Below are 21596 nucleotides of genomic sequence, written 5' to 3'. Positions count from 1 at the left end.
TCTGCTAATCAACAATATCATGGCTGATTTGATTGTAAACTCCATATTTCTATCTACCCCCTGTAATTCACCATCCTCTCATCATTTTTCCTCCCTAGCCATCTCCCAAATTTTATTCGTTATCAAGAATTTATCCACCTCTACCATACCAATATTGAAAACTGTTTACACTAGTGTTTTGAGTTCCATTCCAACCATTTCTAAATTTCTTAAACAAATTCTCAATTCCGACACGAGGAAATATCGATGCAGTATGAGAGTTTGTCATGTGCCTAAGTGCAATGTACGGAAGCACCAAAGTTTGGCTTTGCTCCCACCATGAAGGAACATAAGATACACTAACAAAAATAACAGTCAAGCTGTATCTCACTGATCTAAATTCCAGCCAGGGTTGGCGCCAAGTGGGGGCATCTCCGGGCATAAGCCCCCCCCACCAATACAGCCATCGCTTGCTATCAGATATGCCCCAGTGTCGCTATTGTGCATCAAGCGTCACTAGCATTAGCTTGATGCACGGTAGTGACTCCACACTTGCCCCAGGCAGCAATAAAAGCAGTGCTCTCGTCACCTATATTGGAGGGGCGGATGATGTTAACGGCACCCCTCCCCCCCTCTGAGAAAGTTTACTAGCGTTGCACTAGTCTCCCCCCCTAACATTCGTTCTGGCGACAACCCTGACTCCAGCAGGTGGAATCTTGCCTCACAAGCCCACTTGGCTGTCCCTGACAGGAGTTCATTAAACCTCTAAATGCTTTTACCATAAACAGGACCAAACTGACTTTGTGCATGGTAGACAGTGTTTCACAAATGTGATAGTATTTTTTTGTAAAGGTGACCAAAGGGATCTATGAAAGCACATTAACAGAGCTCCACATGGCAAATTAGTTTAAGGTTAAATCGCAAGAGTTCCAAGGTGAGCAGCCAATGGGATTTCAAACTGATTTAGTGGAAAAAGACAGTGATCGTGGAGGATTGCTTTTCTTATTGGAAGCTGTGACCAGTGGTATGCTGCAGGGATCTTTATGGGGTCCACTCTTGTTTATTTGCATTAATGATTTGGATACCAGTGTAGCTAAGATTATTAGTAAATTTGCAAAATTGGTGGCATGGACTGTGAGAAAGGATAAATAAATCTACAAGACCTCAATCAGTTTGGAAGGTGGGACAAGGAGTGGCAAATGGATTTTAACATTGACAAGTATGAGGTCTGGTATATTGATAAGTCAAATGTGGCTAGGACTTGCACAAGGAATGATAGGGCCCTGGAGAATGTTGTAGAACAGAGACGTTGCGGTTTCGAACATAGATTTCTGAAAGCAGCGACTTGGATGGACAACAAAGATTGGACCTCATGATTCAGCGGTATAAGGTTTTAGTGAGATCACAAGGAATAATATGTGCCATTCTGGTTGCCCAGCTATAGAAGGATGTTAGTAAATATGAAGGGGTGCAAAGGAGATGCACCAGGGTGTTGATGTGACTGGAGAGCTTGAGTTATAGGGAGAGTTAGAATGTAGGAAGCTAAGGGGTGGCCTTAGAAATTTATAATACAATGAGGGGCATAGATAAAGTGAATGCTTAGTCTATTTTGAGGGCTTGATGATTTTAGAACGAGAAGGCACTGCCATGGTTACATTTATTGGTTGTTGCATTGTGGATAAATATTGGGAAGTTGTGGCAGCTGTATGAAACTTTGATGCCACATTTAGAGTGGTTGCCACAGAGGATGGATGTGCAGGCTTTGATGTTTACTGACAAGTTGCCTGGATTGGAGTACAATATTTATAGAAGTTGGACAAACTTGGACTGTTTTTTGCTGGAATATTGGAGGCTGAAGGGAAGTCTGATAGAAGCACATAAGGCTGCAAGATTCCTAGATGGTATGAAAAATCAGATTCTTTTTTTCCAGGTTGGAAATTTCAAGTACTTCAGCATATGGATTTGAGGTTGAGAGGGGGAAACATTAAAGGAGATCTGCTTTTTTAAAAAAAAAAACACTTGTTGGCACCTCGAATACCCCTACCAGGAAAGTGGTAAAAGAAAATATAATAGAAACATTTGAGACATTAAGATAGATACATGAACAGTAATGAGATTTATTATAATAAGGGCAAGTACAATTTATAGATTCATCAAAATTCTTGCTGCAGCCAAACAGGTACACAAGATACACCAATTACAGTCATATATATTAAATTGCCACAATATGCCAAAATGGAGAAAAAGATGACAAATCTAAAAGGATATATAAACATTCACAATTGCAAGTAGTGGAAGATAAATTGGCAATTCAAACAGGCAAGGAATAGAGAGATGTGAACCATGTTTAGACAGATGGCATAAGTTTGGATAGGTATTATGGTGGGCTGAAGTACCGGTTTGTGCCATTTAATATGTTCTAAAAGTGTAGTCATGGTATATTTATTCCTTTCTCTGTAATACTTCTACTTCAAATAACTTCAATAAATTGGTCAAATATGATTTCCCATTCAAAGGTGATTTTAGTGATCCCTGATTAACTTTTTTATATCCAGTTCCTTGGTGTTCCTGCTTCTCAAATTTGATGTTCTCAAATGGCAGAAATTACTGTTGTATGAGGATTACTTGAAGGACAGGGACTGCTGCTGCTTGGTGGACTGAAAATTATGTCAGATTGGAGGTTTTTATCTTCAAATACCCTTTTCCTCAGTCAACCATCTCTGCCTGTCTTTGCTCAGAGGTGGCTGCCAAGATACGAAAAGTCATTCAGGTTTTTCAAAAATTGGCCTGTCCATAGCCTCTCCTGATGGAGTAGAGCTTTCATTGGGTTGAGAAAGCCATGCACTTGAAATTTTTTGAAGAACAACTACTCCAGTGTCATTTTTCTCTCCCAAGGTAACACTCCCAGTTTTTAGATATGAGTTTACTAGCCATTCTGGCAAGCCACTTAATTCACATGCCAAACTTCTGAAACAGATGCTCTTCTACAAGCATCCAAAGAATTCAGAACATTGTTATACAGCCTTAAAACAATTCAAATGGTATTGAGAACTTCTTAGGGGGTTCATCAGGAACTCTCAGGAGCATTGAGTAAATTATGTAAAAAGTTTGCAAGCCACCTACCTCATTCTATCAATTGCTACCTGCTCATGTGAATAAAGCTGTGGTTTCCACAATGGCATCATTACCCACCTTAGACTCTGCAGATCCAGAGTGGATGCTTTGCCCTTGATCCAAAGGAATGCCTAAGAAGGCAAAGAACAATTGAGTCAAGTTTCTTTCAGTTTTAATCCTCGCGCAGTCCTTGTAAAATTCTGATGCAGTTGGGATTTTGTAAACTAGAAATGAAAGCTCAGTATTTTGAGAAGTATTGAGTTCACTAGTTATAAACCTTAGCTGATCACAATGAACTCTGGATTTTCCTTAATTCGTATTTTTATTTACTCCTTCAGGGCACTTGGGTGTCGCTGGCATTTGTTTCTTGAGCTCGGGAGGCAATTACATTTTAACAATCAAGTATTTTTGGGTTTTTTTTCAAGCCCTAGATATTTAATTCCAACTCTAGCATTGGTTGGCCAATGGTTGCTGTTGAGAATTAGTAACAGGAGCTAAAGCTAGGAATGTAAACATGGCTGCTCTTGATTATTAAAATAGACCATCTACCAAAAAAAAGGGTTTTGGTGCATTATTTTGTTTGATTAAGGTTAATATGAGAAGCATTTATCAATATGTGGTCAATGCAAGAGGTGCAATGCTTTGGGCATTTTGTATGCTTGTATTTTCACTCAGGCCTTCTCGCTTCTTTCCACCCAAGACCTCTTGGCAATTCACTGTAATATCTGGGAATTGAGTGTAATATCTCCACGTTTTCACATGTCACAGAGCTGGGTGGGAATTTGACATGTGAGGATGACTCTGAAGCCACAAAATTATACTTTTTAAACCCTAGGATTTTCCCTGTTCCTTCCTTTGATAGTGCCCTGATACAACATTGATATGAATATATTTATATTTTGATAACCATTGTTAGATGAATAACTTTCTCTGGATGTATGAAGTGATGCTTAAAGGCATGTTCTTTTCGGAATTTAACTTGTGGTTGTAAAAGATGGTAATAACACAGCTAAGTCAAAGTTCAGATTTATTGTCAAAGTACATGCATGACATCACATACATTCTTTTTTTCCTGCAAGTGGGGTAGAATTGCCACTTATTGATAGTGCAAAAACAATTGTAAACAAATAAAGAAAAAAAATCAATAAAGTGCAAAAGTAAGAGTCCTTAACTGAGTCCCTGATTGTAGTCGATATTGAGTCTGTTGTTGAGTCTGACGGTAGAGGGGTAGCAGCTATTCCTGAACCTGATAGTGCGAGCCTTTTGACATCTATACTTCATTCCTGATGGTAGCAGCGAGAACACAGTGGGTTCTGGATGGTGTGGATCCTTTATGATTGTTGCTGCTCTCTGTCGGCAGCATTCCCTCTAGATGTTCTCAATGATCACCAGACCATGATACAACCAGTCAGCACACTTTCTACCACACATCTGTAAAGTTCACCAGGGTTGCCAATGTCATACTAAACCTTTGCAAACTCCTGAGGAATTAGAGGCACTGATATACTTCCTTTTCAATGCCATTGGTGTGTTGGATACAGGAAAGATTCACCAAGATGGTGACTCCCAAGAACTTAAATTTACTTCCCTCTTCACCTCCGATTTCCCGCAATGATCACTGGATCATACACCTAAGGTTTTCCCTTCCTGAAGTCAGCAATAAGCTCCTTGATTTTCATTACATTGAGTGTGAGGTAGTTTTTGGTGCACCATTTAGCCAAGTTTTCAATCTCCCTCCTGGATGCTGACTTGTCTGTCTTTATACAATTCACTACTGCAGCATTGTCAACAAATTTGTAGATGGTACTGTTGGCGTACTGAGCCACAGTCCTATGTGTATAGCGAGTAGGGCAGGGGGCTAAGCATGTAGCCCTGTGGTAGTCCAGTACTGGTGTAGATGGTGGAGGATGTGCTCATGCCAATGGAAGTAAAACACTGTGTTTGATGTTCTTACTAATCCTCAATGGTTGTGGACTGGAGGTGAGGAAATCCAATTACAGAGTGGGTTGTTGAGTCCCAGGTCTTGACGTTTGCTAATCAATTTTGAGGGGATGATGGTGTTGAATGCCAAATTGTAGTCAATATAGAGCATCCTGATGTATGTATCTTTGCTGTCTAGGTGTTCCAGAGCTTTGTGTAGAGCCATGTGAGATGACATCTGAAGTTGACCTGTTGCTACGATAGGCAAATTGGAACAGATCCATGTTGCTACTCAGAAGCTGATGTGTTTCAACACTAGCCTTTCAAAACACTTCATCACTGTTGATGTGAGTGCTACTGATTGATAGTCATTTAGGCAGGCTACCACACTCTTCTTGAACACTGATTGACGCCTATTTGAAACAGGTGGGTATCATGCCCTGATGGAGTGAGATGTTGAAGATATCCGTGAATACATTGGCAAATAGGTTAGCACAGATTTTTAATGGTGGCTACTCCATCTGAACCGGATGCTTTCCTTGGATTCACTGAAGCCGTACGTCACCCATCAGCTACTGGCAGGAGAGGATCATTGAGACATGGATTAATTTATAAAATGGCACCCACGATGGCAGCACCTGTTCTCTGCAGTGGCCCCAAGGAGTTGCAGATTCTCGGAGAGCGACAGGCACAAGGCACCAGAAGTGGGATTACCCCCCCCCCCCCCCCCCCGGCCACTTCCAGTTTAGAAAGAGAAGCAGAGGAGACAATCCGGTGGTGACCTCAGTAGCAGACCAGTGTGGGGCTCAGCAGCTGAGGGACCCACAGAGTTTGTGGTTGGGGGACCTGTGTGGGCTGCTGGAGACTAGCTCAGGGGAACCAGATAAGATGGAGCCGGAATCTGCTGAGGGCAAGACGAGTTTCTAAAGGGCCTCTGGGACTAAAAGCTTCCTCGTGTCAGAGTTTTGATCTGGAGCTTGAGTTGCTAATGAATCAAACAGGACTCTGTGCGGCTGCAGGGAGGTTAAAAAAAAAAGCTCCACTTTTTTTCTTCTAGTAGAAGCATGGTTCCTTTAGGTTAAAAAATCTAATCGGCTGTTATTTTATTTTTTTTTTAAAGTGGAAGGAACACTTCTTAACCTTGATCTTTTCAGTTAGTGCTTTTTATCAGAAATTCCCTAATGCTGATACCAATAATTGAAGTTTAGATACAAAGCTGCAGGCAGCAGTCTATCGATCTAATGAAATTCTGCTTTAAATTGTGGATTTTGTTCACAATTGAGAAACAAAATGAAAAATACAGCCTTCTCTGGGATAGTCAGCATGACTTTGTGAGGGTAAGATCGTGCCTCAAGCCTAATTGAACTTTTTTTGAGGAGGAAACAAAAGAAATTGATAATAGAAATTGGCGTTGGATGTGTATATGGATTTTAGTAAGGAATTTGACAAAGTTTTCCATGAGAGACTTGTTCAAAAAAAGTCATGAGGCATGGAATCCATGGAAGCTTGGCTTTCATGTAAAAAGCCTTGAGTAGTACTGGAATGAAAGTGTTCTGCCTACAGGTTAGTGACTAGTGGAGTTCCACAGCATTTGTTCTGGGACCCCTGTTCTTTTGATTTTCATAAATGATGTAGTTGAAGAAGCAGAAGGATAGGTCAGATGATATGAAGGTTGGTGGAGTTGTGGATAGTGTTGAAGGTTGTTGTAGGTTACAAAAGGATATACAGGATGCAGAGTTGGGAAGAAAAGTGGCAGATGGCATTCAATCCAGATACGTGTGAGATGATGCATTTTGGAATGTCAAACCTGAAGGCTGAGTACAGGATTGATGGTTGGATACTTAATAACGTGGAGGAACAGAGGGACCTTGGGGTCCAAACCGATACATCTTTCAAGGTTGTGACACAGATTGATAAGATAGTTAAGAAGGGCTATAAGATGCTGGGCTTCATTGGTAGATGGATTGAGTTCAAGAATTGAGAGGTCATGTTGCAAGTCTACAAATCTCTGGTGAGACCACACAGGATGAGAGGTGACTTGATAAGATTCTGGAGAGGCATAGAGAAGGTAGACAGCCAGATCCTTTTTCCCAGGGCGGGAATAGCAAAAACCAGAGGACATCAGTACAAAGTGAAGGGAGGAAAGTTTAGGGGAAACTTCAAGGTCAATTTTTTTCTTGAGTTGTGGATGCCTGGAATGCCTTCCAGGGATTGTGGCGGCTGAAACTTTAGGGGCATTTAAGAGTCTCTTAGGCACATGGATGAAATAAGAAAGGGTTTAGTTTTTGTTTGGTAGGTATATGTTGTGGGCGGAAGGGCTTGTACTGTGCTCTAATGGTCTATTAAAGAAAAATGGTGGAATATATTCCTCTCAGAGCCTGGTGTTTAAATTGAACTACTGCTGAGTGCTGATTCGGATTGCAATTTACAAAATGGATTAAATTATTGCAGGGAGAAATAAATGAATCTGAATCGTGCCTATGATTTAAATGCAGTTCAACAAGTCACCATCATTGTGCTTGGGGGTAATTAACAATACTGTATAACATCGTAGCTAATTTCATAATATCCAGACTCAAAAACAGCAAAGCAGCATTCATTTCAATTTTAGTCTGCAATATTTTATGATCTAGTTTGTATTGCACCCAATGAATTCTAAATTGTGATTTTAAATATATATAATACCATATTTACATGATAAATTGGAATGTATCCTATATTTAAAAACATAGCATCAGGCATTGGCACTTGTGTTATTCCAGCCACCCAGATCTAATTTGACACATTAAATCATTCATTAAATAAAATATAGCTCGATCATCTTTTGCTTTTCTATACCATGTTCTTATTAGCTATGCCATATTATTAGCTATCTTTAATTTGGAATAATTTCCATATTGATGGAAATCCAACAGTGTGGAATGCACTTGCTGGCAATGTCATTTGACAAGGTGGCTTTTAAAGGAAAAGGGAAATTTGTTTTGGGACTGTAAACTAAAAGATTTGAAGGGGAGATTTAATGAGGAATTAATTTCTTATTCTATTGTCATAAACATTTTTACTCCATTTATATCGTGTTCTTTAAAACTTGTCAATTCAGTTTGCCACAAATAGGGGCATGTCCCATTAATGTGCCATAAGTGACATCTAATATTTGTATTTTCATCCAAGTCCTTGAGTTATGAACTGCACAATGATCATTTAATAAGAGTTGAAAACTTTGATGATTAAATATTTGTATGTTTTTCTTTGGCTGTTTGTATTTGAACATTAGGTGTGAGTGAAATTTCATTAGTCATGATTTAAAAAGCAAGGTTAATTCTAGAGATGTTAATCAGCTTAAGATGTTTGGAAAAACAGCTTCAAGGTTTGCCATTTTACTGCAATTAACACTCAATGCTTTTACAGCTTTGCATTGTATAATCTTATTTGTTTTATTGCTGTCTGGTGCTGAAAAGTGTCTGGTTTTATGTATAGCTGCCTTGGCTGCAGAGGAGCTTGGCTCTGAGCGATTTCATACACTGATTCAGTAAGTAATTCATTGCTACTAGGAGACATAAATGAACACTGATACTGTTTTTATTGTAATGTTGTATACCAATTGATTTTCTTTCATACTTTACGGAAGATGCTCGCTCTCTTTTGGAGTGCAATTTCCTAAGGAAAACTCTGATACTATAGAAAAGCTTTAATGATGCACACTAAATGTTGACATGATGCATGATGTTAAAGTGCAGAAACTTACAACACGGATTCATTGAGCAGTGTGTTAGGAAGTATTTCTAGACTCCGAGCACCTAAGATAATTTATAGCATCGCTATTGTCGAGGTTGAGATAAACTGATACATTTTCAGATGTATTGCCATATGTACAGCAAAAATAATCTACGGGTCAGGAAACTGGAAAATCAATACATTAATGAAAAGAGCATTTGAGAAATTGAATTTCTTTTTAATTTGAATTTGGCAAAATGACTGCGGAGTAAAGGCTTTAAAAAAATTTAAAACTTAATTTTACATGTTCATGAACATATTGTGCTGAGGTTGATTTAGAATTATGCTTAAATAATAAAATATTAAACGTTTTGTAGTTCCACATCCTTGTCTCCACTTTAGAAAGTCACAATGAAATTTGTAAAAAATCAAGAATGAGAAATGCTTATATTTTTTTAAAGGGCCTATATTTGTAAACAATACTGGAACAATTGGGTAAGGTTGAAGGAAAAACATCCACTTGGGGGTTTAGGGTAGAGAAAATTTGGGTCAAGAGGGATAGTTTATGGTTGTCTTTGTTCAGTTTTGGGTCATTGAATATTTGAGTTATCACCAAACCTATTAAACTACTGCTGATTGTAAATTCTGTACTAAATTTATCAGAACTTTTTAGCTTTTTTAACCATATAACCAGAGACAGCACAGAACAGGCCCGACTAGTCCATGCCGGAACAAATCCCCACCCTCCTAGTCCCACTGACCATACCCCTCCAATCCTCTCCACTCCAAGTAATTATCCAGTCTTTCCTTAAATGTAACAAAAAGATGAGGAGAATATTATTGCCTGCTCCAAATGGATTTCATTGGCACTTTTAAAGTGAAGACTTAAGGATGTGCAAGAATTGGTGTGTGAGGTAAAGATAACAAACACAATTCAGAAGACCATTTTTTTTTGCAACCAGGTCATCAGAAAGCAGCATTGTAATCACAAATGTGCTTGCACTTTTCACATAATCAAACAAAATTATTGAAAATCCTTTTAAAATTTTTTTTTACCAAGTTTATAAGAACATGATTTTGTTTATTTCACCATGTGCATCTTAAATTAATTGACTTCAATGCAGCCATTTATCAAGATGTGGTTTATAAAGTTGGTCTAATTTTCCTTCTGCATTTTAAGCTATGGTTGCCCTCACCAAACCCAATTTTTCAATGATGTTCAATTTTTTTTTAAATTTTCTGTACTGCTCATAAGTGCATGTTGTTTAAAAAAAATCAAAAAATGGCATCTTATAAATTCTTCTAAATGCTCTTATAAATTATTGTTAATTCCTATAACAATCCTGTTTAAATTAAACATGTATAGACTATATTTTGAAAATATTAAGTTAAGACTTTTCAATTTAATAAATTTTTCAGAAAACGTACATTTGCAAATGTGACAGAGCTAAAAGAAGCAGTTTTAAATCAGTATTCAACCTGGAAGAATCGGTTTGGAGTCCTGCTTTTTCTTTATTCGGTCATTTTAACAAAGGTTAGTTGACTATAATGCTTTATTGTTCTATATTTTCAATTAAAAGTGAATCTCAATTCTTTGGGGTGGGGCGGGGGGAAGAATGCCTAACTTGGCATCAAAGCTGAATGCTGACTAGTTATCTTCCGATTTGTGCTAAATATTTTAAAATTTGATTGCAACTGAAAGTCTTTTGCTACCTTAATTTTCCTTATTTTTTGAACATGGCATAATGGTGTGGATGCAACATGTGAAGCTGTTTTGAATTATGTTTATTCTTGAGGTATTATGTAATTTTCTAAGCAGATTTTGTTTTTAAATTTTTAGGGTATTGCAAACATTAGAAATGAAATCGAAGATGCAGCTGAACCTTTAATTGATCCTGTATATGGTCACGGAAGGTAGATAAAAACATTTCTTCTGAGATTACAAGGAATGTGAACACTTGAAATTGTTTCATGTAAAATTCTTCCTGGAGATGTCTTCGTAATTTCCAGTTTTAAAGTTGGGTTATTGATTTTGATGAGTGATGTACTGGCCTTGGAGGCAGTCGAGAGGTGGTTCACCAGGTGGATCCCAGAGACCAGGAAGTTGACCTACAAGAAGAGACTAAATTGCCTGGGATTATACTCTAATTCAGAAGAATGAGAGGAGATTTTATAGAAACATAAAATTATGAAAGGGATAGATAAGATAGAAGCAGGAAAATTGTTTTCATTGGTAGAACTAGGGGACACAGCCTCGAGATTCAGGGGAGTAAATTGAAGATGGAGATGAGGAAAAACTTTTTCCCAGAGAGGAGTGAATCTGGAATTCTCTGCACAAGGAAGTGGATGAGGTGACTTCATTAAACAGATTTAGATAGATTTTTACATAAAAAAAGAATTAAAGGATATGGGGAAATGGCATTGGTCCTTGTCTATTCAATAATATGCAACAAATTAATGATTGATGCTGGGGATTGAGATTGACTCCAAACTGTCCACTTTTCCAAGTAGTGTTGAACTTGTATATTGTAAATGTTTGAGCTGGTGGAATATCCAGCAGTTTTTATTGTAATTTTATAATTGTGTGACACAGCAGATATTGAAATAACTGAAAATAATTATCAAGACTATTTCCTGAAAGAGCTTCATTTGGGGCTACATAGGTTATTTGACTCTGACAGCTGGAATTGTTTCGGTTTGTATATTACCAACTCTGAAAGATTTTTGTTGCATTCCTTTGCCAAATGCTAGCTTTGTAATGAGAATCTAAACAAAAGCTGCTAATATTCAGTGTCGTCAAATTGAGTAATGCCAAGTGGCTACTTGAAAAGAGATTTTAAATTACTATTGATTCTGATTGTACTGATGATTGGAAGGTTTATTGTGTGGTTGGTGAGGTTTGTAGAGGATCGGGATTTTGGCTGGTTCATTGTTTTAATGTAAATTTTGTACATAGGTTATCACTTACAAATGAGGTAGAATTTGATCAGTTTCATGTTTTTTTGAGCCATGACTATTTATATCAAAGGTTAAATTCCCTGTATTTAGTGTATTTTTCCATAAATTTACCATAATCATGAGAGGACCTTGAACTCAATCCCCTGACTAATGAAACCCAGGATTCCATAAGCCACCTTAACTATCCTATCAACCCCTGTGCCCCAACCTTACAGTTTTCCAGATTGAACTCCATCAGCCACTTTTCTGCCGAATTCTTCATCCTGTCTCCATCTTGTAACTGATGACAACCTTCAACTCTATCCACAACTCCTCCAACCTTTGTATCATACCAAAACCTACTGGCCCATCGCTCTATATCTTTGTTCAGGTCATTTATAAAAATCAGAGTAGAGGTCCCAGAACAGATCCCTGCAGAACTTCACTAGTCACTGACCTCCAGGCAGTATACTTTCCATTCACTGCTATGTGCTTTTGACAGGCAAGCCAGTTCTCAAACCACGTAACCAACGTTCCATGGATCCCATGCTTCGTGCCTTTCTGAACAAGTCTCTCTTGGGGGGGCCTTGTGAAATACCTGACTAAAATCCATATGCACCAAATATACCACTTCATCAATTTCCTTGTTATCTCCTCAAAATAGTCAATTGGGCTCGTGAAGCAAGGCCTTCCCCTTTCAAACCCATGCTTACCAAAATTTTGGTTCTCTAAATGCTCATAATTCCTGTCCTTAAGCATCTTCTCCAATAGTTTGTCCACCACTGATATAAAATGAGTTAGAAAATCTCAGGAATTTTGCAAGTGTTTTTATTCTTTATCTTTTTGGGAGTTATTTGTGATTTTACATGGCAAATTATTGTTACCTGTACTGCCCTATCCAATATTTGAGTAGAGAGGAAAAAAGACATGCTTGGGAATCTTAAACTGATTTTAATTTTACAGCCAAAGCCTAATCAATTTATTGCTCACTGGATATGCAGTTCTGAATGTATGGGATGGAGACAGAGAGTGTTCTGGAATGAGTAAGTCTCTGTAAAATTCTTGATAATTATAGAATCTTTTGAAACTTGATTATAGTCTTAGTTTACTTTTGTTTTCATTTTTAACTTCTCAATATAGTTTGCATTATTGGAAGCATTTCCTAGAATATATTTGAGAAAGTTATAACTGAACCAATTTGGCTCATGTAGTTTGTTCAGATTCTGGGATTCTCATTTTAACTACTTTCCAGATCAGTATGTGTGTATGTATGTCATCAAGATGTAAATAAATGCAAATATGTGATCTTCGTAAGTTTTATGTAGTGCCTTTAAGGTTTTTTTTAATCATAATTTCACTCAAATGAAATACAAGTCTACCAATATTTGAGGCATGATAAAACTTTGAACACAAATTGGGTATTTTTTAAATTGAAAAATAAAGTTGACAAGATAGAGAAATTTACATCAGGGTCCAAGTCGAGTGGATGATTCAAAGCTTTGGATGCCTTTATTGAAGTTACCTAAGTGGTGCATGAAAACTAAGAATTAGAATAAATGGCACATTTGGGGTTTGGTGTTGGGAGGTGAAAATTTTTTAAATCACTATGAAAGATAATTCTCCAAATTTTTATTTTGCCCTTGCATTCTCCCTTTTTAATTTGAAACTTTACCTTCTTGATCCTTTTAATCTGGAACTCTCTCCTGCTTTCTCTTCAACTACTCAATGATTAGTTTAAAGCAATGTTGACAGCTTCAAGTATCTAATTTATCAGACTATTTATCTTAAATGAATTCCAACCCTCAGCAATAACTCAGTCCTCACTATTGGTACAGCATCTGATGTGGTTTGTTTCCTTTAAATCTAAACTATAACCTTCCACACTGCACATTGAGCCATGCATTTAACTTGCTGAATTCCTCCCCATGTCAATGTCACAAGATTATTACAGAGAAACAATGACTGCAGATGCTAGATTCTTGTGTGAAGAAATATGATGGAGAGACTTGGGGGGGGGGGGGGGGGGGGTGGTCAGACAGCATTTATGGTGGAAAGTAGTCAGTCAGCGATTTGGGACTGGTGCAAATCTATCCTTGCATGCCATGTTTTGGGGAAGGAAGAGAAACAGAAAATGAAATTTGGCTAAGTCATTAAAATTCAAGGCTGTGCATCTCAACTACTGACAGCCCAGAAGCCTTTGGCTTAATGAGTGCAGTTCAAACAACAATTCAAGAACCTTGACATCAAAGACAAAAAAAAACTGCAAGACCTCAGCAGGTCAGGCAGCAACCTTACTTGGAAATATTCATCATCCTCCAACGTGGTCAGAATCTGCGCTAGCACTTCCCAAAAGTGCCACACAAATTTTTTCCCTCTAGATGGCACCAGAGATTACTTATTTAAGTCAATCTTTAATAAGCTGAGGTACTCTTATCTTGCAGTCCTCCAAAAAAATTGCTGCATTACATTTTGACTATAAAAATGTGACCCTTTTTAAAAAAAATTGATCTTTTGTTTAAGATACATTTTAAGATTATCCTTTTGATGGAAACAATTTTTTTGATTCTTTTCCCTCTTAAGGGTGTCCACTAATAAGAAGCAAAATTGCCTCTTCAATTCCGTGTCCTCTGTTAGCATGCAATTCCACGATATTTGGTTTTCTGTAGTATTCAAAACTTAATTTCATGCATGAACGTGCTCAATAACACGTTCTTTGAAGGTTTTTTTAAAAATCATAATTAATTTAACAGTGGTTTTCAAACTGCCCCCTAAACTCACATTCCACCTTAAGCAATCCCTAATGCCATGTGTTCTGATGAGTAAGGAATTGCTTAAGGTGGTATGTGAATGGAAAGAAAAAGGTTTGAAAATTGTACCTAATTGACTTGTTATGTGCACGGTTTCATAACTCCAATGGAAATGGGCCAATGGTAATCTTTCTCAATCAAAATATTTAAGTGACAATTGGGTCTTGAGCAGTGATTCTCAACCTTCCCTTCCTACTCACATACCACCTTAAACAATCCCTTACCAATCACAGAACACTTATCAGTCATCTTAATTGCGTCTTCTAGTGAAACTATCCCCTTGCAAATAGACTGCCCAGCCAAAAATAGCTTCTCAGCATCTACCCAATTTATCCTCCTAGAATCATTTACTGTAATGAGTTTTGTTTCTGACTTAAACCTTCAATAAAATAAAAGTTTGAAGTGTACATTTAGTCTTTGATCTTGGTGGATATTATGGATCGTTACACCAGTGGAACATGCTCTTTGGCTCTCAACGTCTGAACCAACTACAATGACAAATTCAACTAAATCTCTTCTTCCTGCACGTGATCTGTGTTCCCTTTTTCACTGCATGTTCAAGTGTCGATCTTGAATGTTGCAGATACTATGTGTATTTTTATTTAAAAAAGCAACTTACCCCAAATGCCTCTTTTAAACTTTCCTCCCCTCAGTTTCAACTTGTCCTCTGGTATTTGATGTATTTACCCTGGGGTGGGGGGAGATTCTGACTGTCAATAATTTTGCAAATGGACAGTGAAACAGATAACCTAAGGTAATACCAGGAATAGCAGGGTAAGTGTGCAGGGGAATGGCAGATGGAATTTAACTTGGACAAGTTTGAAGTGATGCATTCTGGCAACTAATCCAGGGCAGGTCATACCCAATGAATAGCAGGGCTTGGGCTGCAGGTACATAGTTCCTTGAAAGTGGCAATGTAGATATATTGCCATCAAAAAGGCATATGGCATTCCAGCTTTCGTTAGCTGAGGTACCGAGTACAAGTATTGGGTCATCATGTTGTTAGTTATACACAACATTGGTTAGGCCACGTTTAGAGTAATTTGTGTAGTTCTGGTCCCCATGCTACAGAAAAGGTGATTAATCTTGAGAGGGTGCAGAAAAGATTCACAAGGATGTTGCCTGATTGAAGGACTTGTGATACAAAAACAATTTTTTCTCAACATTACCAAATCCAGGGGAAGAAGGTCAAGAGGGTTAATGCCTTTAAGCTCCTTGGAGTCCATCAATCAGAAGATCTGTCTTGGAGCTAGCATATCGAGGCACCGTGAAGAAGGCACACCAGTACCTCTTTCTGAAGTCAGGAGATTTGTCATGTCAGCATGTGCAGGCGCACTGTGGATTGCATACTGATTGGCTGCATTATGGCTTGGTTTGATCATTTGATGCCCAGAATTCAGAAGGTGGCAAGTGTCGCCAGGTCCATCACAGACTCTGACCAACCATTCACTGATGATATCTCAGAATCAAAATCAGGTTTTGCGGCAGCAGTATGTGCATTATAGGTGCAAAAGTGCAATAAATTGTCGTTTTGTAAATATAATATTTAAAAATAATTAGTTAAAAAAGTGATAAAGTCCTTGTCATTTCATTGTCTGTTCAGAAATCTGATGGCAGTGGGGAAGAAGCTGTTTCTGTAATGTTGGGAGTGCATCTTCAACCTCTTGTACCACCATCTTGATGGTAACAGTGAAAAAAGGGCACGACCTGGGCGGTGAGGGTCCTTGATGACAGGGACTGGTTTCTTGGAATACCACCTCCGAGAGGTGTCCTTATTGGAGTGAAGACAAATTTCCACAATGTCGCTGGTTGAGTTTACAACCCTCTGTAGCCTTTTCGTGTCCTTTGCATTGGTACCTCCACACCAGATGGTGATGCTCTCCAAGGTACACCTGTAGAAATTTGCAAGTTTTTGGTGATGTACAATATCACATGAAACTCCTAACAATGTAGAGCCTTCATGATTACATTGACATGAAGGCCCAAGGATAGATCTTCAGAGATGTTGAAACCCAGCAATTTGAAGTTCTTTGCCCTCTCCATTATTGGTCCCTTGATGAGGACTGGTTCTCCTCATTTCCCCAACTTGAAGTCCACAATCGTTTCTTTTCTTACACTAATGAGTTCAAGATTGTTGTTGACACCACTCAACTTGCTGATCTATCTCCCTCCTGCGTGCTTCCTCATTGCCATCTGTGATTCTGCTGACAACCATGCTTTCATCGCCAAATTTGTAGATGGCATTTGAATTGTGCCTAGCCTCACAGTCATGGGTGTAGAGAGAGTAGAGAAGTGGGCTAAGCACGCATTCTTGAGGTGCGTATGTGTTGATTATCAATAAGGAGATGTTACCGATCCTACTGACTGATTTTCTGATGAGGAAGTCAAGGATCCAGTTGCCAAAAAGTGGTGCAGAGGCCCAGCATTTGAAGCTTGTTGACCAGCTCTGAGGGGATGATCGTGCTGAAATCTAATATGTACTCTATGGAAATCAACCTGATGTACGCATTGATGTTGTCCATGTGATCCAGGGCTGAGTGGAGAATCGGTGAGATTGCATCTGCTGTGGAATGATTGTGGTGGTCGACAAATTGTCGTGTATTCAGGTCTTGGATACGAGTCAATTCTGGCCACGACCAACCTCTAAGCATTTAAATATACAGTAAATGTGAGTGCTACTGGGCAATAGTCATTGAGGCTGCTCACATTGCTCTTGGGTACTGGGATGATTGATGCTCTTTTGAAACAGGTGGAAACCTCTGACTGCAGCAGTGAAAGATTGAATATGTCGGTGAACACTCCAGCTAATTGGTTGGCATAAGTTTTCAGTACCCTAACCAGGTACGCCGTCTATGTGAGGCACTGCCTCAAGATGCAGCCGGCATCGGAAATGACCCTGGTCACCATCTCTTTTTTTTTTTTTGCTGCTAATTTAATACAGAAGATAAAGAAGCAACTCGAGGTTCAAGAACAGTTTTTCAATAGTTTTCAGGATCTTGAACCACCCCTCAGTACACTGATTGAGGAGTGTTCTGACACCCCACAAAAGGACTGTCTGCATTATTTTCCAATTAGTTGGTGTCTGGAATGATCTGCCAGAGGAGATGATGGAGGCAGCAACATTTACAATATTTGGACAGGTTGAAGGAGGGATAGATCGAGAGACCAGCTTGATTAGTGTATATATAGGTATGATGGTTGGCTGAGGTGATGTGGGCGAAAAGGACTGTTTCTATGGGGTGTACAACTTTGAGTGATGTACTCAGCTATGTTGGGAGATTGAAACCAATATTTTGATGTTTCTGAGAGGGGTTAAATTTTGCTTAATGTTGAAATTCTTTGAGTGGTGTGGTGCCAACTTAATGTGTATATAGTGTTTATACTGTTGTTTAACATTCAGCATGTTTTCTGAGTTTAGAAATGTTTGAGCTTAGTTGTTTCATATTTGTCATTGGACACCAATGAGAGAAATGTGAAGGATTCTAGCCTTTATTGAATTATACACCTTTTTTACCTTGTCCTCTTTACCATATATTTTCAATTGCAAAAGTATGCAGGAATCCTTTCAGTAAATCCCAAAAGGAAGAAAAATGAGAAGTGATATCCTGTAACATTCCTGTATTCCAGTGCCTAGCTTAGAAGTGGAATTAAGCCACTATTTGAAAATGTAAAATGACAGTCAATTTATTTATAAAATAGCAATACACTTGATGGGGGCTAAACTAGAGACTTCTCAGCTGCTTGGGAAAGTGCAAAGGCAGGTACTTTTTCAATATTTAAAAGATTCATGGCTATACATTTGGATTGTTAAAGTATAGAAAGCCACTGGCTGCTGCTAGTAAATGGAATTGGCAGAGTGGTAATGGTTGCATGGAGGATGGAAGGGGTGGACTAAAGGGCTTGTTTCTGTGCTTCATTATTGTATGATGTGTGTCCACAACTAAATTTGAATACTTTCAGGGTGCCCTACCTTTTAATTTTAATTTAGACATACAGCATGGTAACAGGCCATTTTGGCCCACAAGTCCATGCCACCTAATTAACCCACACCCCCAGTATGTACTCGTGGGTTGAAATGGCCTGTTACCATGATGTAAATTAAAAATAAAAAGATGGCCACCCTGCTTCAGCCCATTTTATCCTGCTAATTAATATGCCATCTAACATGATTTTGGTACTGTTCTTACTGTCCCATCCAAGCTGTTGAGCAAATTCACAAAGATCTCATTGTAAAGGTAGTGTGTGGATGAGGCACTACTATTTATGGTCCTTTGCCTTGTTCAAAAGAAGTGTGAATATCATTTATCAATAGAATTAGTGCAGGATTAATGTAAATCGGTGTTACCTGATTGTCACAGATTTGGTGGACGAGGGTTTGTTTCAATTGTATATCCCTCTATCACTAAGCAGTTTCTCATGGCTAAAGTAAAAACACTATTGTAAAGGTGTTGTTTGACTGCAGCAAGTAATACATTCAATGGGTGGCACGGTTGGCGCAGCGATTAGCGCTGTGGCTAGTCGAACTGAGGTTCGAATCCTGTGTTGTCTGTAAGGAGTTTGTATGTTCTCCCTGTGTCTACGTGAGATTTCTCCAGGTGCTTCTGTTTCCTCCCATCCTTAAAAATGTACTGGGAGTGTAGGTTAATTGAGCGGCAGGGGCTAGGGGGCCAAAAGGGTCTGTTACTGTCCTGTATGTCTAAATTAAAATTTTGTACCTATATTTTGGTACATTGACATTTTTCAATTGATTTCGTATCAATATCTAACTTTGCTTATCCTGGTAATCTTATATGAATTCTGAGTACTATGATTTGATTTCAGAACTACATGGTATAAGAAGTCAAGCTTCTATAGGCTTCCTGACATTAATGGAATCTTTGCGTTATTGCAAGGTAAGCATTTGAAACTTCAATTTTAGATATACATGTATTCTTCATGAACATAGTGCCTAAGAAATGTTTACTTTGTAATCTTGAGTAAGCTTTTGGGTAGCAGCATTCAGGTATGTTTTAGAAATTATTCAAATCAAATAGTTCAGTACAACTTCGATTATCCAAAATGGTCATGACTCGGCCTATTTTGGATATACGTTTTTTTTTTTCGGAGAACTGGTCATTTTTTAAAAACAGCCCAGTAGCAACAACAGATTACTTTTAACAGTGTTTAAATAACAAGGAAGGCTTTTTGAGCATTAAAATAATGTTTAATTCTCATCAAGAAAAATGCTGGCCACCGCTGATCCTAACACTTCCCCACCAAGGCCCTGCTCGTGCCGGGATCCCGAGTGTCCTGTTCCTGCCCAAGAGCTTGAGGTTCCTGCCAGGAGCCTGATGCCCATGGTCAGATCGGCTCGAAAAAGTTAGGATAAATGAGGATTTCTGATTTGTTTTAGATATCCTCATTTATCTGAAATTTATTTTTAAATTTGCATGATTGGGGATTTCAGAGAATCTGATTTCGGATAATCAGAGTTATTGTGTATTTAAAAAATTAACATTTTTAAAGTTTGTATTCAAAATAATTTTTTTTTACAAATTGTCAATTCTTATAAAAGTTTGGTGAAGAGCAATGTAGATCTCATTAAATCACTTGGATTCTAACTTAGGAGATAGCTTTTGTACAATTTCCATAATTCTGGAATAGCTGGGGAGTCAAATATGGAGAGGACATGTACTGTAAGTGCTAGGGTACTGAGGAATGATGGTGAACAGGGGGACTTTGAGTTCATCTGTATTCCCTGAAGGTGGTAACACTGATACATGCTTGCCTTCATAGCTTGGGCACAAATGTAAAAGTCGCAACATTACATGGCTCTGTTGCAACTTTGTAAAACGCTAGTGTTGATGCACTTGAAATCTTGTGGACAGATTTGGTTGCTGTTATTATAGAAATTGTATTGGAGGGAGTGCAGAGATGGTTTCCGGGATGTGGCCCAAGTTGGAGAACTGCAGGTGTGGGGAGAAATTAGATAGGTTTGGCTTGTTTTCCCTAGATCAGAGGAAGGTGATGGCTGAATTAATAGATTAGATAAATTGAATTAGTTTAACTAAGGTATAGATTGGATAGATAGCCTTTTTTTTTCGTGTTAATGGCACTAAAAATTAGGGCATTGGTTTTTTTTTAAGACGAGGAAGGAATTTTAAAGGGGATTTGAAGGGAAAGTTGTTTAGAGTTGATTGTCTGGAACTTGTTACAGAGGTGATGATGAAATAAATATAATCACTGCATTCAAGAGATAGATAAAGCATAGAAAGATGAGAACCTAATGTGGCCCAAATGAGGATAATGTAGACGGTAGATTAGCCTGGATGTGATTAGTCAGTATTTTTTCTGTTGTTTAACAATGATTCAGTAATATAAATAAATTGTCCAAAGTTCCTATGAGTCAAACAAATCAGATGTGTGCACCTAAGCTATGAAGTTTGATAATTTTTATTCCAACTTGTTTTTATTTTGGATAGTCATGAAAGCATTTCGCAATTTGAACAACCAAAGGTTAATGAATGCTATGTGATTATTGAAATGCAATCCTACGTTAATTTTTTAAATGGAAAGCTTTTGAAATGCAAGAATGTACTAATCTGATATACAGTACGTACAAGGGAAAACTGGTTCTCTGGATTCAACTAGTTAAGGAATTGTGGAAAGCTCAAGCTTTTTTGAAAAAAAACACACAAATGCAGGAGAAGCAGCAAGTCAAACAGTGGCTTTTGAGTAGCAGAGGTAAAGATACATCACCAACATTTTGGGCCTGAGCCCTTCATCAAGGTGTGAGGGAACTTGAGAGATGACTGAACAAAACAGGGGAGGGGAGGTGGTGAGGGTGGGAGATGATCGGTGGAGGTGGGGGGGGAAGAGGTCTAAGCTAGGTGGAGAAAGGAAATAAGAACTGAAATGACTAGTTAAGCAGGGGGGGAGGGGAGATGGGGAAGGAAAAGGCAAGCTGATCAGTGGAATGCAGTGAACTTCGTCCTGGGGTTGGAGAGTGCCCAGATGAAAAATGAGGTGTTGTTCATCCAATCTGTGGGTGGTCAGGGTGGGGTAGTGTGAAAGACCATGGACAGACATGTGAGTTTGAGTAGAATCCCCCTTGTCCTCACCTACCACCCCACAGCCTCCACATTA

At 38.4% G+C, this 21596-nt stretch overlaps 1 protein-coding gene across 2 annotated transcripts in view; it reads left to right on the top strand.

Moving 5' to 3' along the window:
- The window catches only part of mindy3 (MINDY lysine 48 deubiquitinase 3), a 133751-nt gene that overhangs the window by 10490 nt on the left and 101665 nt on the right, over nucleotides 1-21596 (top strand). For both annotated transcript variants that reach the window (XM_069914332.1, XM_069914333.1), the window contains exons 5-9: nucleotides 8491-8542; nucleotides 10147-10261; nucleotides 10568-10641; nucleotides 12628-12707; nucleotides 19293-19363. In XM_069914332.1, the coding sequence (XP_069770433.1) occupies nucleotides 8491-8542; nucleotides 10147-10261; nucleotides 10568-10641; nucleotides 12628-12707; nucleotides 19293-19363 (392 nt within the window). The remainder of the gene's footprint in view (nucleotides 1-8490; nucleotides 8543-10146; nucleotides 10262-10567; nucleotides 10642-12627; nucleotides 12708-19292; nucleotides 19364-21596) is intronic.

Source organism: Narcine bancroftii, chromosome 1, assembly GCF_036971445.1.
Source record: "Narcine bancroftii isolate sNarBan1 chromosome 1, sNarBan1.hap1, whole genome shotgun sequence".
Classification (NCBI taxonomy): domain Eukaryota; kingdom Metazoa; phylum Chordata; class Chondrichthyes; order Torpediniformes; family Narcinidae; genus Narcine; species Narcine bancroftii.
This window is presented reverse-complemented; position numbering and strand designations above follow the sequence as displayed.